Source organism: Pan troglodytes, chromosome 1, assembly GCF_028858775.2.
Source record: "Pan troglodytes isolate AG18354 chromosome 1, NHGRI_mPanTro3-v2.0_pri, whole genome shotgun sequence".
Taxonomy (NCBI): Eukaryota; Metazoa; Chordata; class Mammalia; order Primates; family Hominidae; genus Pan; species Pan troglodytes.
In genome coordinates this window covers 175,895,849-175,910,007 of record NC_072398.2, presented here as the reverse complement: position 1 = coordinate 175,910,007, position 14,159 = coordinate 175,895,849, and the positions used below count along the sequence as shown (strand labels likewise).

General features: G+C 41.7%; 1 protein-coding gene across 5 annotated transcripts in view; it reads right to left on the bottom strand.

Moving 5' to 3' along the window:
- Positions 1 to 363: 363 nt before the first annotated feature.
- USP24 (ubiquitin specific peptidase 24) overlaps positions 364 to 14,159 on the bottom strand; it is a 148,449-nt gene continuing 134,653 nt past the window's right edge. For 4 of the 5 annotated variants that reach the window (XM_016919208.4, XM_016919213.4, XM_063801646.1 and 1 more), the window contains exons 60-68: positions 13,473 to 13,594; positions 12,466 to 12,579; positions 11,163 to 11,228; positions 9,415 to 9,481; positions 7,809 to 7,887; positions 6,767 to 6,842; positions 6,298 to 6,384; positions 5,795 to 5,905; positions 364 to 3,116 (exon numbers count right to left, since the gene is read on the bottom strand). In XM_016919208.4, coding sequence (XP_016774697.1) covers positions 3,054 to 3,116; positions 5,795 to 5,905; positions 6,298 to 6,384; positions 6,767 to 6,842; positions 7,809 to 7,887; positions 9,415 to 9,481; positions 11,163 to 11,228; positions 12,466 to 12,579; positions 13,473 to 13,594 — 785 coding nt within the window. In that variant the 3' untranslated portion in view covers positions 364 to 3,053. Of the gene's footprint in view, positions 3,117 to 5,252; positions 5,473 to 5,794; positions 5,906 to 6,297; positions 6,385 to 6,766; positions 6,843 to 7,808; positions 7,888 to 9,414; positions 9,482 to 11,162; positions 11,229 to 12,465; positions 12,580 to 13,472; positions 13,595 to 14,159 lie in introns of those variants that run through there. The other variant, XM_016919219.4, reaches the window with a different exon arrangement.

Sequence of the window (14,159 nt, the reverse complement as noted above, 5' to 3'; positions counted from 1 at the left end):
GTGAGCAACGCTGGCCACTAGGAATGAGACTGAGACCTGTGGGATCTAGCAAGAAGCCCAGTGTGACCAGCGACACGATCTATGCTGGGGACCACTTGGGAGAGCCAAAAGCTTTGGTGGAGATGGATGGAGACCATCAACCTAAGTTCAGCATCCTCCTCCAAGCTTTGCAGATGAATCCTGAAATGGTCAGCCTCTCCAGAGAAAAGAACAGCAAAAGGCTCAGAGGACCCACAGTCCCCTTTATTAGTGTAAAGTACTAAGAGGAATCAACAGCATTTAGCACCAGGCACAGGCTCGTGTTCCCCCGCCCACTATGGCTGTGTTCTGATGATAGATGAAGAATGGCGGCAAGACTCCAACTCTGTTTTTGAAAAATTTATTTTATACTCTTAGAAGCTAAGAACTTTGCCACACATGAACCAAATTTAGAATTAAGGTTCTTCCCTAGTGTATCTACTTCCTTTTGAAATTTTATAAACAAGATTTTATACACAAGAGGTAGCAGAGGAAAATTCCAGTCTGCTTGTTCCAAGCTCAGAAGGTAACTGCACACACCTCGATGTTAGCAGGGAAGGTGGGGCAGGACAGGGTAAGTTTGATGATATGGCGCTCTAGTTCCTAAAACTGATTGTAGTTGTCAGTGACCGTGTGAGGACTCCAGGAGACGTCGTGGTGAGATGCCCGCTGGGATGCTTGTTTTCTTTCCCAGGATGCCTTCAACGGGCAGAATCGGCCATCCTAAGATCAGCCTCACTAAGGGAGCTTCTTGAGAACACACAGCATTATTGAGTTAATTGTGCAATTCCTGCTCTGTTTGCAGACCATTTTGAAAGGTTTATAAAAACATCTTCATCCAAAAAATTGGCAGTAAAAATGACAACTCTTCCAAGGTAAGCCTGTCATAACTGTCATTGTTGTACTACATTAAAAAAAGTCATCAGCAGGTTCATTGACTGTAGCTGTCAGCAATCAAGTGGTTACCAGCAAAGTGAAAACGATGGTCATTGCAGCAACAATGTAAGCAACATGATCTGAAGCGTATAATATACACGGTGGACGATCCTGATGAAGCTTTACAGTGAGGACAGCAGGTGCTAGGGGTGCGGAAGGCGTTGTTTCCATAGGAAATAAGGGGACTAGAAGTGGCGATTTCACTCCTGATTTTGGGCTCCTGAGAGTGCAGTAGCCAGCGATGATATCCCAGCGTGGATCATCGCCAGCATTTCAAGGTCATGTCCCACACAATCTCTTGGTGAGGATGTGGGCGGAGAGAAGGTGAGAATAGGGTAGGGGAAACAGTAGGACAGGAAGTATTCACGTACTCAAAACCAATGGTAGAACATCACATTTCAAACTGCAAGAACATTGGAACTGTCTGAAGTTTGCCACTCGCCTCTGTCCGTTTCTCTAAGGGTACAGTTCTGCTCTTAAGTGCTGGCCCTTCCATCTTCTCAGTGTGTTTGACAAAGGCCACTGCCAGCCTCCAGCAAGTCACAGAATAACAATGAAGTCTGACGGCACAGAAACCCTCACTGCCAGAGAATGAAACGACTGGGCCATGGCAAGAGCACCGTAATGAGATGCCATCTGCCTGGCCACATGCCCACACAATGCCACAGCAGCCAGACAGGCACTTCAGGGCTGGCTGCGCCTCTGTGACTTGGCAAATCTAACTGACAGTGAAAACCTGGCACTTCCTAAGGCTCCCTAGTTCTGTGCATGGTGAGATGAAAATAAGGCAGGACCTGTAACTAAAGGCAAAACAGGGCCGAAAATGTGAGCAATTCAAAATACAAAATGTACAAAATGTATGTGAAATATGTGGGTGTAAACCTCTCCCCCCCACCATAAAAGGGAGCTGGTATAAATGAGTGAATGGTGCTATACTTTGGAAATACGACTAAATGGATGGTTATTCAATTGCTTTATATTTATTTCTGGGAAAATAAATCTTAAACCTTGACTGACTTTTCAGTGCTAATTAGTCATGTCGAGGAGAAACAAATTCTCAAATTCCTTCTCTGCATTACAATTACTATGAAACTCACAAGCAGTGTGTACCAACTCAAATAGTTAACTTCATATACAACCAATACCAAGGGTTTCAGTAATTATGTTTTAAGCAAAAGCAAACGATTGCAGATCACATGATTTAAGACTACAGTTTATTCAATATGTCTCCAAGCATTAAAAAGATAATTCTGTGAAGTTAAACTCAGTAAAATTATATCTTAAAGTGCTTTTATTTTGCTGTTTTTAAAATCTGTTTGGGGAACAACTCATAACTTCTTTAAGTGATTGATGTCAAATAATGCACCCTGTACTTCTGGAGAACACAGCATTTTCAAAATTGCTCTTTTCAATCTAATTATATCAGAAAAATATCTTCAAGAGCTTAGTATTTCCCAATTTTTGATCCTGATCCTGGTAACCTTTCATCAAGATCCAAGCTTATGCGTAGGGTTCTCATCTAGACCCATCTGAAATTCTATACAAATAGGGAGACATATTAAATACAAAGGTCTGTGTAAATTGACTTAATTACTATTTTACATTGAAAAGGAATTTTATTACATCTTTACATCATTTTAAATTGGATATTCCTGTTTAATATTACTGCAAGATTAAAAATTTGCCCCCACATATCTAAAAGCAGCTTGCTTTTTCTTAAAATATAAAAACCAAAGGAATTTCTTTTGTAGCATCGTAGAGAAAGCAACAGCTTTATGCTCACTCTTGTATGTTCGTGTAACAAAAAAGTCTGCCACTGGCTCTATTTCCGAAAATCTCCACAGAAATGTGAATCCACATATAGACCACGCTCCCGGGACAGCTGATCCACATGCCGGAGTTCTCCCACTGCCAAACAGCTCCCAAACCTTCTAGTGGCCTAAAAATGCTTTCCTTGAGAAATACATGATCCGCCCAAGTCACAGCAGCTTTCCCAGTCCAATCTCCAGGCTCTTCCAAAGGGTTCGAGATTCTGATTCCAAGAAGGTGCTGAGCATCCAGTATTGTGTCTTGACTCCTCTCAGGCTGGGCACGTTCCTCTAGGGATCAACATCATCAAGGTCACTTCTCAACTCACCAATCATCATGGGAGATTCTGAACCCTGCAGAAAAGAAAAGGAAGTTAAAGTTCATACGGTTAGAGAAAAGGTTTTCTATGCTGACTTGTGTTCTGCAATTTAAACATGTCTTCATCTGGCAACTTAATGCAATGTTTATCAAAGGGTAATAAAATGTGATAACTATTACATCTAATATTTGACAATTCATGATTATGTAAAACATGTACATTTCTATGATCTCATTTAGTCAGTGAAACAACCCAGCGACTTGTCTAAAGTCACAATGCTACTCTGCACCCATGTGAGAACGCAGAGCAGTGATAAAGCTGGGAGAGGCATTGATGGCCACTGTGCCCGCTTCATGTTGGGCACTGTGTGAGCCTCCCTGCCCTGCACCTGCCAAATATGGGCTCTGGGTCACTCCTGGGTCTGAAGGCTACCTCTGTTACCATCTGTGTGGCCTTTGGCTTACACACTTGGCGAACTGTTCTGAATATTCACCGTGTGCTGTGGGGCTGATCTAGTTGGAGCTGGGGTGGGGAGGAGCAAGGACAGTCTCTCTAAAGTGACAACCTAAGCTGAGTGAGAGTTGGGGGTGAGTAGGGGGGCCCTGAGGTGGAAGGAAGAGAGTACATTTGATAAATAAAATTCAGAAAATGGGCCAGGCACGGTCGCTTATGCCTGTAATCCCAGCTACTTGGGAGGCTGAGGCAAGGAGAATCGCTGGAACCTGGGAGAAGGAGGTAGCAGTGAGCTGATATTGCACCACTGCACTCCAGCCTAGGTGACAGAGCAAGACTCCATCTCAAAAAAAAAAAAAAAAAAATCAGAAAATGGGGGTGGGGAGGTGCACAGGTGCTAGATCATGCAGGACTAGCACCTGCGTGTTGAGGATTCTGGCTTTTCTCCTCATACAAAGCCTTTGAAAGGTTTTAGTGCATGAACCAGAGAGAAGCAGGGGTGGAGGTGAGGGGATCCTTACAGACATAGGCAGAGAGGGGCTGATGACAGGTGGAGGAGAGGGACGAGCACCCTTTCAAAGGGAGCTGTCCGGGATGACATGGGGGTGCTGTGTGTGAGATAAGGACCACTGACGGAGGGCCAGCTTTAGTGGGCGCAGGGAGGAGGGGCTGGGCACATCGAGTCTGAGGTCTTTAAGGTATGCCAAGTGAAGAACGTCAAGAACAAGAGAGCTGGATGTTCATGTTCAGAAATCCAAGGTGGGTGCGGAGAGAATATGGAGTGAGGGCAGGAGGATACAGGTTAGAGACTCCACGAACCTTTACTGGTGGTCCAGAAGAGGCAGTACTAGGAAGGAGACAGAGAAGGAACAGCCAGAAGGGTTTGAGGAAAACTACGAGAGAGAAGTGTCAGGAAAGCCCTGGAATAGTGTTTCAAACGGGAAGAGCGCCAGGAGCGCTAGATGCTGCCGAGCAGTCGGCTAAGATGAGGCCTGAAAGCTGCAGGCCACCTGTCACCCCAACTGCTGAGTTGGAGAGAAGAGGGAGTTAGCAGGGAAGAGGCTGAAGAGCGAGTGAGAGATAAGAAAATGGGGAAAGTTAAGTTTAGAGAATTAGTCGAAGTTTGGCTGCAAAGAAGATAAAAGAAGGCAGGGGCAACAGGGAGAAGAGAGGCTTTGACAGGGCAGAAGAGAAGCCAGTGTGCTGAGACGTCGCTGGGAAGGGTCTGGCAGGGTGGAGCGTTCTGGATACTGAAGAGTTACATACACATTAGAATGCAAAGCTCTGCCAAGGTGGGCGGGGATGAGCGCTAGGGCTTTGGGTGGACACAGGAAACTTCCCACTGTCACAGGAGAGGAGACAAGAACAGTGCAGATGCTTGGGAATTAGTGGCCGCAGGAGCTCTCCTGTGACAGCTTTTATTTTCTCTGCAAATGAAGTAGGTGATGAGGTAATGTGTGGAGTGACCTTGGGCTAAGTCACATCACTGTGCTGGGCTGCAGTTACCTTTCTGTAAAATCAGGGTGACAGCTGCCTCACGTAGTGCTTATGAGGATCCGAAAGATAACACTTAAAAAAAAATGACACCTACTACATCAGTAACATTCATTTAATGGGGCCTATTCTGTACCAAGTACTGTGAAGGGACCACAGAGGAGACTGCTGTTAAGGAAAGTTACAGACTATTGGAAAGACATAATGATTAACTGACACTTAGTTCAGTGTTTGCACACAGTGGGTGTTCAATACATATTTATTTTTTTCTACTATCATGATTGGTATTAAAGCTGTTTTTTTTTCTTTTTTTAAAAATACATGTCAAAATTTTCTTGGACTGCCCTGGCAAGCAGGTATACTTCAAGAGCACGGGAGCTTTTCATTCAAGAGTCCACATTTCCAGGAAGGCTGGTGAGAGCAAACGAGGGACTTTCAGTAACCTGGCAAGGCAGAATAAAGTGAACAAGCTGGAACGAATCCACCTGTGCCCTGGCTTCATCGGGACTACCTGCAGGCTGATCAGGGTGGCCAGCCACAGACACCTCGAGGCCTTCCATTCACTTCACACTGCAGCACTACTCAGCCCCGTAAACACACGGTTAGTGCATATGCTGAGCTGAGATCACTAGAGGGCAGCGCTGGTAACTCTTTGGACTCACATTCCAGAGGAAGCATCTTGTTTTCCCTCAGCTGTGGAAATTCTTTTTGGAAAGCTTAAGAGCAAGGCTGCCTTTGCACACAAGGACATGCTGACCGTTATACCTGCTGTAGATGCCTGTCTCCGTTCTCATTGGCAGGACTACTCTCCGACCCATTACTGCTTCCTGATTGCTCTTTTTCATTCAACAAAGCTGTGGCATACGCTAACGTGTCCTGCAGAAGATTCAAACACAAGACGACAAAGTTAGGGCCCATTCAGTGGCAGCAGCAACCACCAGGGAAGACTACCTTTCATATGACCTTCGGTGGGACCGGAGGCCTGAGAGTGAGGACTTCATCACAGTCACCAGAACCCCCTCAACCCCTGTCCCTTTTTGTGACCAGACTGCCCAACCTGTATGACTTTCCTTCTAGACAAATAATCTGCACAAATTTGTGTAAGTGTACACCAATCTGTTTTCTTTTCATAGAAATCCAATTGTTTCTTCTGCTTGTTCTCATCTTCAACTCATATCTCTCTTCTCAGAGGTTGCAGTTTCTGAGAAACACACTGAGAATCCTCCATAAGTGATTTAGACCACGCAAAAACAAGAGACAACTCTCACCTGAGCTGAAATGGTTCGCTGAAAGGTTTTTCCAGTTGATGTTTCATTAGAGACATTACTCTGTGGTGTCCAGTAATGTTCTGACATCTGAGATGAAAGGTCAAAAATGCCATCAGAGGTGACAAATAAGCCCCCATGAGTTCACAGTTTCTACCATTAGATATTGAGTCTTAAAAGCATCCCAAGTAGGGTACAAGTCTACCCAGACCTTCCATCACATAAAGCGATTCAAGACCTCAGTCAAGTATTGCTTCTTATATCATCATCCCTACCTTTTCCCCTATGAAGTTAAGACATATGTATTAGGACAAATTTAATGCACACAAGATATAAACTGTAGCAAAGAAATGTTTGAAATCTGAAAACACTTTAAGGTCAGTCTCCATATTCAGTTCCAGAGATTTTTCCTGACAAAATGTGCTATTATTGATTCCTATGTTACAGCTAGAAAAATTCAATGTTCAGTTACCTTCTTCTGTAGCCACTGCACAGCCCAGCTCCAGTGGTGGGAATTCTCCTTGAAGTACTCCTTAGCTGCAGGACACCTGATGACCGAGGAGATTTTTATTAGCCAAATTCTTTCTTTGCTTGTTCCTAGTGCTTCATTTTGAAATGTAAATGCTAGTTTCATTAAAATTCAGTTGTCTTTATATTTGTGATTCTACTTAAATGGGGTTCCTAGAGTAGTCAAATTCATGGAGACAGAAATTACAATTGCTTCCCCCAGGGGCTGGGGGAAGGGTGGAATAGGGAGTCAGTCTTCAATAGGTCCAGAGTTTCAGTTTCAGAAGATGAAAAGAGTTCTGGAGATGGATGGTGGTGATGGTTGCACATCAATGTGAATGTACTTAAAGTCACTGAACTATACACTTAAAAATGGTTCAAATAGTAAATTTTATGTTATGTACATTTCACCACAATTAAAAAAAAAAGAACCTTCATTTTGCAGTCAATCAGCCTGTGTTCAAGTTTTCACTCTATGACTCTAGGCATGTCACTTAAACTACCCATGATATATGACTCACAACTGTACTAACCTCATGAAGTTGTTACAAAGATGAAATAAGATAATACAGGCAAGGTTCTTGACATAGTGCCTGGGTTCACAAGTGCTCAGGAGCTACAGGTGACATGATTTGAAAGGCTATTCTGAGGTTAGGGACCTAGAGCCTGAAGAGCTGGTAGCTGGGTTACATTAATGAGAGACCTTGAGTGAAAGCTCGTGAACTCTTGCTCTTAAAGCCTCCATATCTATCCTGATTCCTGCCTTTCTGACATAAGGCCTGATGGGTGAGCTTTTCTGGGATTCTATAAAGATCTGTCACTCTTTTAATACTTCCCCTCATATTTTTTTGAGATCATGCAAATAGGTTTCTGTACCTTCCAAGCAAGCAGGCCCTGACTGAGTCAGATTCTCCAGGTATCAAAACCGGGCACATGTTCCCCTTCTGCTCATATGTGACTTGTAATTAAAACACCATTTCCTCCCTGCATTTTAATTCAATACTTACTTTTGAGCAAGAGTGACAAGAAATTTGACACACTGGTAGCAGCGACTACTGTCCACATGATTACTGTGGTGCATCAAAGCTGAAGGAAGAGAAAAGGACATTTTAACAATAAAAGACTAAACTGAAAATGGCTCCAAGTAACAACAAGCTCTCTTGTTCTAAAAATTGACAAACTATTTTAATAAACAGATAAGGAACAACTTAACTAAAAGCATGGTGGTGCCTGACTCAACAGAATCCCTAAATTCTAATGGGTGGAAACACTACTTTAAGTATGTTTAAAAAAAAAAAAAAAAAACCACAACAAAAAAAACATACATGGTGCTGCAAGTTTGACTTTTAGGAGAACTGAACAGGAACAAAACTTTTTACTGCCTGATTATTCGCCTAGAGACTTTTCCACATATCATATTACTGAGAGTAGTTCTAATACTTTTAGTTGGATAAATGAAATTTTATGATGCTAGGGTCAGTTCAGCAATTATCACCTGCTCTATGTTTTAGGGATTTAAACATAAATAGGCCGGGCATGGTGGCTCATGCCTGTAATCCCTGCACTTTGGGAGGCAAAGGCGGGTGGATCACTTGAGGTCAGGAGTTTGAGACCAGCCTGAGCAACGTGCTGAAAGTCTGTCTCTACAAAAAAATACAAAAATTAGCTGGGCTAGTGGCGTGTGCCCATAATCCCACCTACTTGGGAGGCTGAGGTGGGAGGATCACTTGAGCTTGTGGGGCAGAGGTTGCAGTGAGCTGAGATCATGCCACTGCACTCTAGCCTGGAAGACAAAGTGAGACCCTGTCTCAAAAAATAAATAAATAAATAAATAAATAAATAAAAATAAAAAATAATACTTGGTCCTGCTCTTGAGTTTATAGTTTTTAAGTTCCAGACGGCCTGTGTGTGGCTCTGACTAGAGTACAGCGTTCCAAAGGGTGGCCTGAAAAGCTGAAGCTACAAAACTTTTTAGCTTAAATCTTCTTTCTACAACAGAAAAAGGCCCTAAATCTCTTAATAGATAGCAAAATCTAAAATGATTCAGATTAAGTGGAAATACAGGTAAATGGTGGAAGCTGGCTAAAATTATTCTTAACTAAACTTTTTCTAATAAATAGCTCAGGAAAGCCAATTTAGCCTTCTGAAAAAGAAAGCCCTGCCCAAACAACTTAAGAGTAGACTGTGAAAATATGGCTACGCTTACTATAGGTAAAAAGACATTCACATTTCATGAGCCTGACAACATCCTGCGTCTCAGGTTTTGGTTTTTCTCTCCCCAGTGGCTACAGAGTGGAATGAAAAATTTCTTGCATCAGGGAGTGGCCGTTAGCTTGTTGAAAAAAATTCACAGCACCTGAATCTTGCCTAATCTGGTAAAAGAATCCCAAGCTACGCCTTCCTGACTAAAAGAGGAGAAATGTGTAGGGTGAGAAGATCCCTGGGTTTTAATTTTTCTGACCAGAATGAGGGAGCCCAGTGGCCCTGACCAGACTTCTACTGTATCAGTCACTGTAGATCCCACTGAGAGTAGCAGGAGGCAGAACTGGCCAGAACAATAGATTATCCACATATTTACTATAGACATTTGTGCATAAGACCAGGCATACTTGCCTAGTAATCCATTTTCTGTCTCAAACACAAATTTGACTCGCTCTACTTGTATGGGATCTTCAATAACCTGGGAAAGGAAGAAACAAAAATTAGTAAATAAAAGAAGGAACTTGTCATAGCCACGGGTGCTTTCTTTATAATTCTACCCGAGAGATTAATTTAGTGTTTGACAACAACAACAACAACAAAACCAATACAGGACGGGCATGGTGGCTCATGCCTGTGATCTCAGCACTTTGCGAGGCCAAGGCAAGAGGATCACTTGAGGCCAGGAGTTCCGAACTAGCCTGGGCAACAAAGCAAGATCCCATCTCTAAAAAATAAAAAAAGAAATTAGTTGGGCACAGTGACATGTGCCTGTAGTCCCAGCTATTCAGGAGGCTGAGGCAAAAGGATCACTTGTGCCCAGGAGTTTGAGGCTACAGTGAGCTATGACTGTGGCTCCAGCCTGGGCAACAGAGGGAGACTCTGTCTTGAAAAAAACAAAACAAAACAAAACAAAAAACCCAATACAAACAAATATTACATGGCTGCCACATATCTCAAATATATCTTAAAACTAAGAGAAAAAACTATTAAGTTATACTTAAAGATCTATTCATTTCCTATCTATGTGTTGCTATCAACTAGATCTATAGTTCTCTGTGGGTTATGAGGACATATACTTTATGATCCTAAGGATAAGAGGTTTATGCTCTAACTTGCTTAGGAAAAATGTATTGAAGTTTTGCTATCATAGCTGTATTTCTAGTTCTTAGTACTGAACTGTGCATGGTATAAAAACTATATGGGTTTGTTGTTGATAGATGAACAATACACAGTCCTAACCCTAAGGAGCAATAATCTGCCAAAGTTTGTAAAAGCACTAGGACCAAAAGGAAGTAAAGAACTTGAAAAATAAGCTTTTAACAAATGGCATCTATGATGTCTTTTCTTACTCAAAACTCTTTATTAAATGATTATTCTGTGCCAAGGCCTCTATGGAGTATCAAGAATCCAAAGGGAACCCAGGCCCTCACTCTCTAAGGAACCTCTGAACCACACTCATTAACTCATAACCAGTCACCAAATTCCAATGATTCTCTTTCCACAATACCTCTTGATCTGTCTGTCCCTTGCCCCACCACAGGCCTTATTATTTCACACTCAGAATATTCCCAGACTCCTAAATGGTCTTCTAGTTCCCAATCTTGTATCCTTCTTTACTCCATCCTTCAATACAACTGCCAGAGGATTTTTTTTCCCCCTGCTCTTCACACTTCTGAGACTGGAAAGAATCCTACAATTGATTACATTTCAGTTTCTTGGCTCTTAAAAATATTTTTCAGAGTACGTACGTACAGTCAATAGTGTCTAAGATTTGATAAACTATAAAGCCAGAAATGTACCTCTGAGGGTGACTGTGAAGTTTAAACCTAATATCATTTGCGCTAACACGATGCCTTCTCCACTGTAGGCCCTGGCAGGGGTTAACCATCACTATCACTCCCCTTCAGTCCCCTGCACTACAGTTGTTTGTGTACTTGTCTTGCTCCTTCACTCAACTGTGAGCTCCTAGGAGGTAGTTTTATTACTGCTCGCCTCTAAACCAAATGCATTAGACACATGACTGACATGAAGATTTGGTCTCAATAAACGCAGACCAAATGAATGGAGAAACAATAAAAAGACATATAATTTTTTATTTATAAACACTTGTTGACTAATACATTCCTAAATAAAAGTGAGTCAGAACAGTTATGACTTACCAATATTTCATGAAGTAGTTGGAACGTATTCTTTAACTCATGAGGTGGAGCCGTTTCTAGTTGGTTCTGAAATATTTTTTAAAAGCATAAAAATTTCAGTGGAAAGCATATTGGAATGGCAATTAACAATGCTGGATCCACATTCTAGCTCTATCACCTTCTGGCCGACCTTGGACAAGTCAATACCGCTTTCTAGGCCTTAGTTTCTCTAATGCTAAGTCTGGGAACTGAAATAAACAACCTCTAAGGTTCTTCCAGCTGCAACACTCTGATACTTTACTATGAAATTAGGAAGGAGAAAAGAGAAGAAAGAGTAGGGGAGATTTCAAGTCACTAAACAGATCCGATTTTATATATGTCCATATCCTAGTTTGTTTTCCAGAAGATGCTGGTAGAGCTACAAGAATACAAATGGGAATACTCTGAGTTAAGGATGCTATGAACAAAGTACATAAAAAGTCAGCTTATAAAATAGAAAAATGTGCCAAGATATACTAAGTGAAGAAGGCAAAATTCATAAAACACACTCCTTCAGCCATTTTAATAAAATTTGTATGTATAAAAGTGGGAAAGGACATTGTGTTAAAATACCACACTTCCAAGAGGCCAGGTACAGTACTAAGTGAGCACTTCACGTATTATACCACCTCACTGAATCCTCACAACCTGTGAAGTCAGTCATAGAGGAAGAAACTGCCCAAGGTCATATAATTAGTAAATAGCAAAGAGAGGAACTTAATCTCCTCTGATATAGGTCTGTAGAGAAAAGGCTGAGGGCAAAACATATTGTAATAAGAGCCTAAAGACATAATCCACTAATCACCTGCTTCTTGTTAACACTACATGTATCACCACTATAAATACTGGTGCATAAAAGAAGGCATGCAGAAATTCTGTGGGCAGAAACTAATATATACATAGTGGAAATTCATATAAAGAGGCCTGGAAGGAAATATCAATGTAACAGTGTTGGTCCCTGGGGTAGCGTGAGCAAGGATGACTGGTGATGACCACAGTAGACTCTGGTCTCATTTCTTATTTATTTATTTATTATTTTCCTGGCCTATATTTTTCCTTTTGGCCTCATTTCTATGCTTAAATTTTTCCCAAAGAGAGTGTAGTAATTAATCCATGTAATTAAAAATTAAAGATTAAAAATGAATAAAAATGAGCCTATACTAGAATGATTAGGAAAAACAACTTAGGCTATTAGAACAAGCATACTGCCTTGGAGCAAACAGATGCTCTCCTAGAGTCTCACTTAAAGGCTATCTGGCTATCACTCGTTTAACTGAGGTCTTACCTTAATGAAATGCAGCATTGTGAAGGAAAAATGCTCATTACAGAAACAGCAGTACACTACCATCTCAATGAGTGCCAAGAGCGAGCCTGTCAGCTCCCGCAAAGCAAACATTACCTGGTGGGAAGACATAACACAGTCAGCTATTCTTATGTCACAGTTAACACTCCATCTGTTGTTGCTGCCTTTAACTGAAATCTACCCAGATTTTAAGATAATTAACACTGCCTGAAAACAGGGTTTCTTAACTGTTAGAAGTCTATAGATAGACTTCAGGGTGTCTAAGCCTGTCTGAAATTTTACACAATTTTGTGCAAATGTGCACTTTTTCAGGAGTCGTTTCCATCAGTTTTTCAAAGGCAAAAGCTCCCACAATTAAAATAATCACCAACAGATCCAAAAAATATTAAGCAAAAAAAAAAAAAAAAGATACGTATTAAATAGCACAACACTGTTAATTTAAAAAAAAAAAAACCAGAATTATATTGTTCATAGATTCACATATCTGTAAATCAGGTAGGGAAGAAGGACTGGAAGATGGAGTCCACAGCTGGGGGCGGCTCTGCTGGAAGGGGAGGGTTGGATTGAGGATGAGCCACACAGGCACCACGATGGAGAGCTGAGAGCAGCCCACCCACACTCCTGAGGTTTAACAACACACGTGGTTCAGAGTTGTAGTATTCCAGGACCAAGAACACACAAAAGAGATTGGGGATGAAACCCTCTACAATTAACGAAATGATTTTGATGGATGAAGTGCCATTTACCTCCTTCTGGGGCCCTGATGGGTAGCTGGCTGGGCTGGACCTGGAGGTCTGGACCTTGGCTGAACAGAAGACTAATAATATTCTCTTCCACTAATTATTTCTTTTTGACATATAAGAAAACTTAATTTGAAGGAACCATTTCTTCTCTTAACAATACTCTTCATGCCAAACATAACTCGTAACAAAAAGCAATTTTCCTCAAATAGGAGGGAAAAAAATGGCTTTAGAATAACAAGTACATACCTCTAACAGGTAAGGTTTCCCTTCAGACATGAACAACAAGGCTTCTACCTCCTCATGGAGGGGCAGCAGAGGGCTTGAGGGAGCAATGCTAATGGGTGGTCGTTGCTTAAATACGCCAGGAGCTTTAGGAGACCAAAGAAACAAAACAGAACCTGTCTCACCTGGTGTTACTCCACAAAATACATATCCATAAGAAAATGTGCCTCCTTCAAGACTCGCGCACACACACTGAGTACTCTCACGGAGTACTCACACACTGAGTACTCGCAGAGTACTTGCACACACAGTACTCACACACAGAGTACTCGTGCACACTGAGCACTCACACACAGTACTCGCACACACAGAGTACTCGCACACACACACTGAGTACTTGCACACACACTGAGTACTCACAAACACACTGAGTACTCACACAGCGGATCCCTCACAGTCTAGGGGGGATACCTAGTGATTCCCACTCGATAACCTTTCAAAGAGGTAAAAATATAAATAGTTTATGAAATACTACCGAAAGCTGCCACTGAAGATACAGTGGAGAAGACACTTCTGTTCCTCAAACAACTGTTCTCAAATAATGGCTAACACCACCTATGCTAAGCAGAATCAACCCATATGGAAGGAGTTATTTCATTTGCTAGAAAAACCAGAATGCATACTTTAGTTTTCGTTACAAAATTGTCTGAA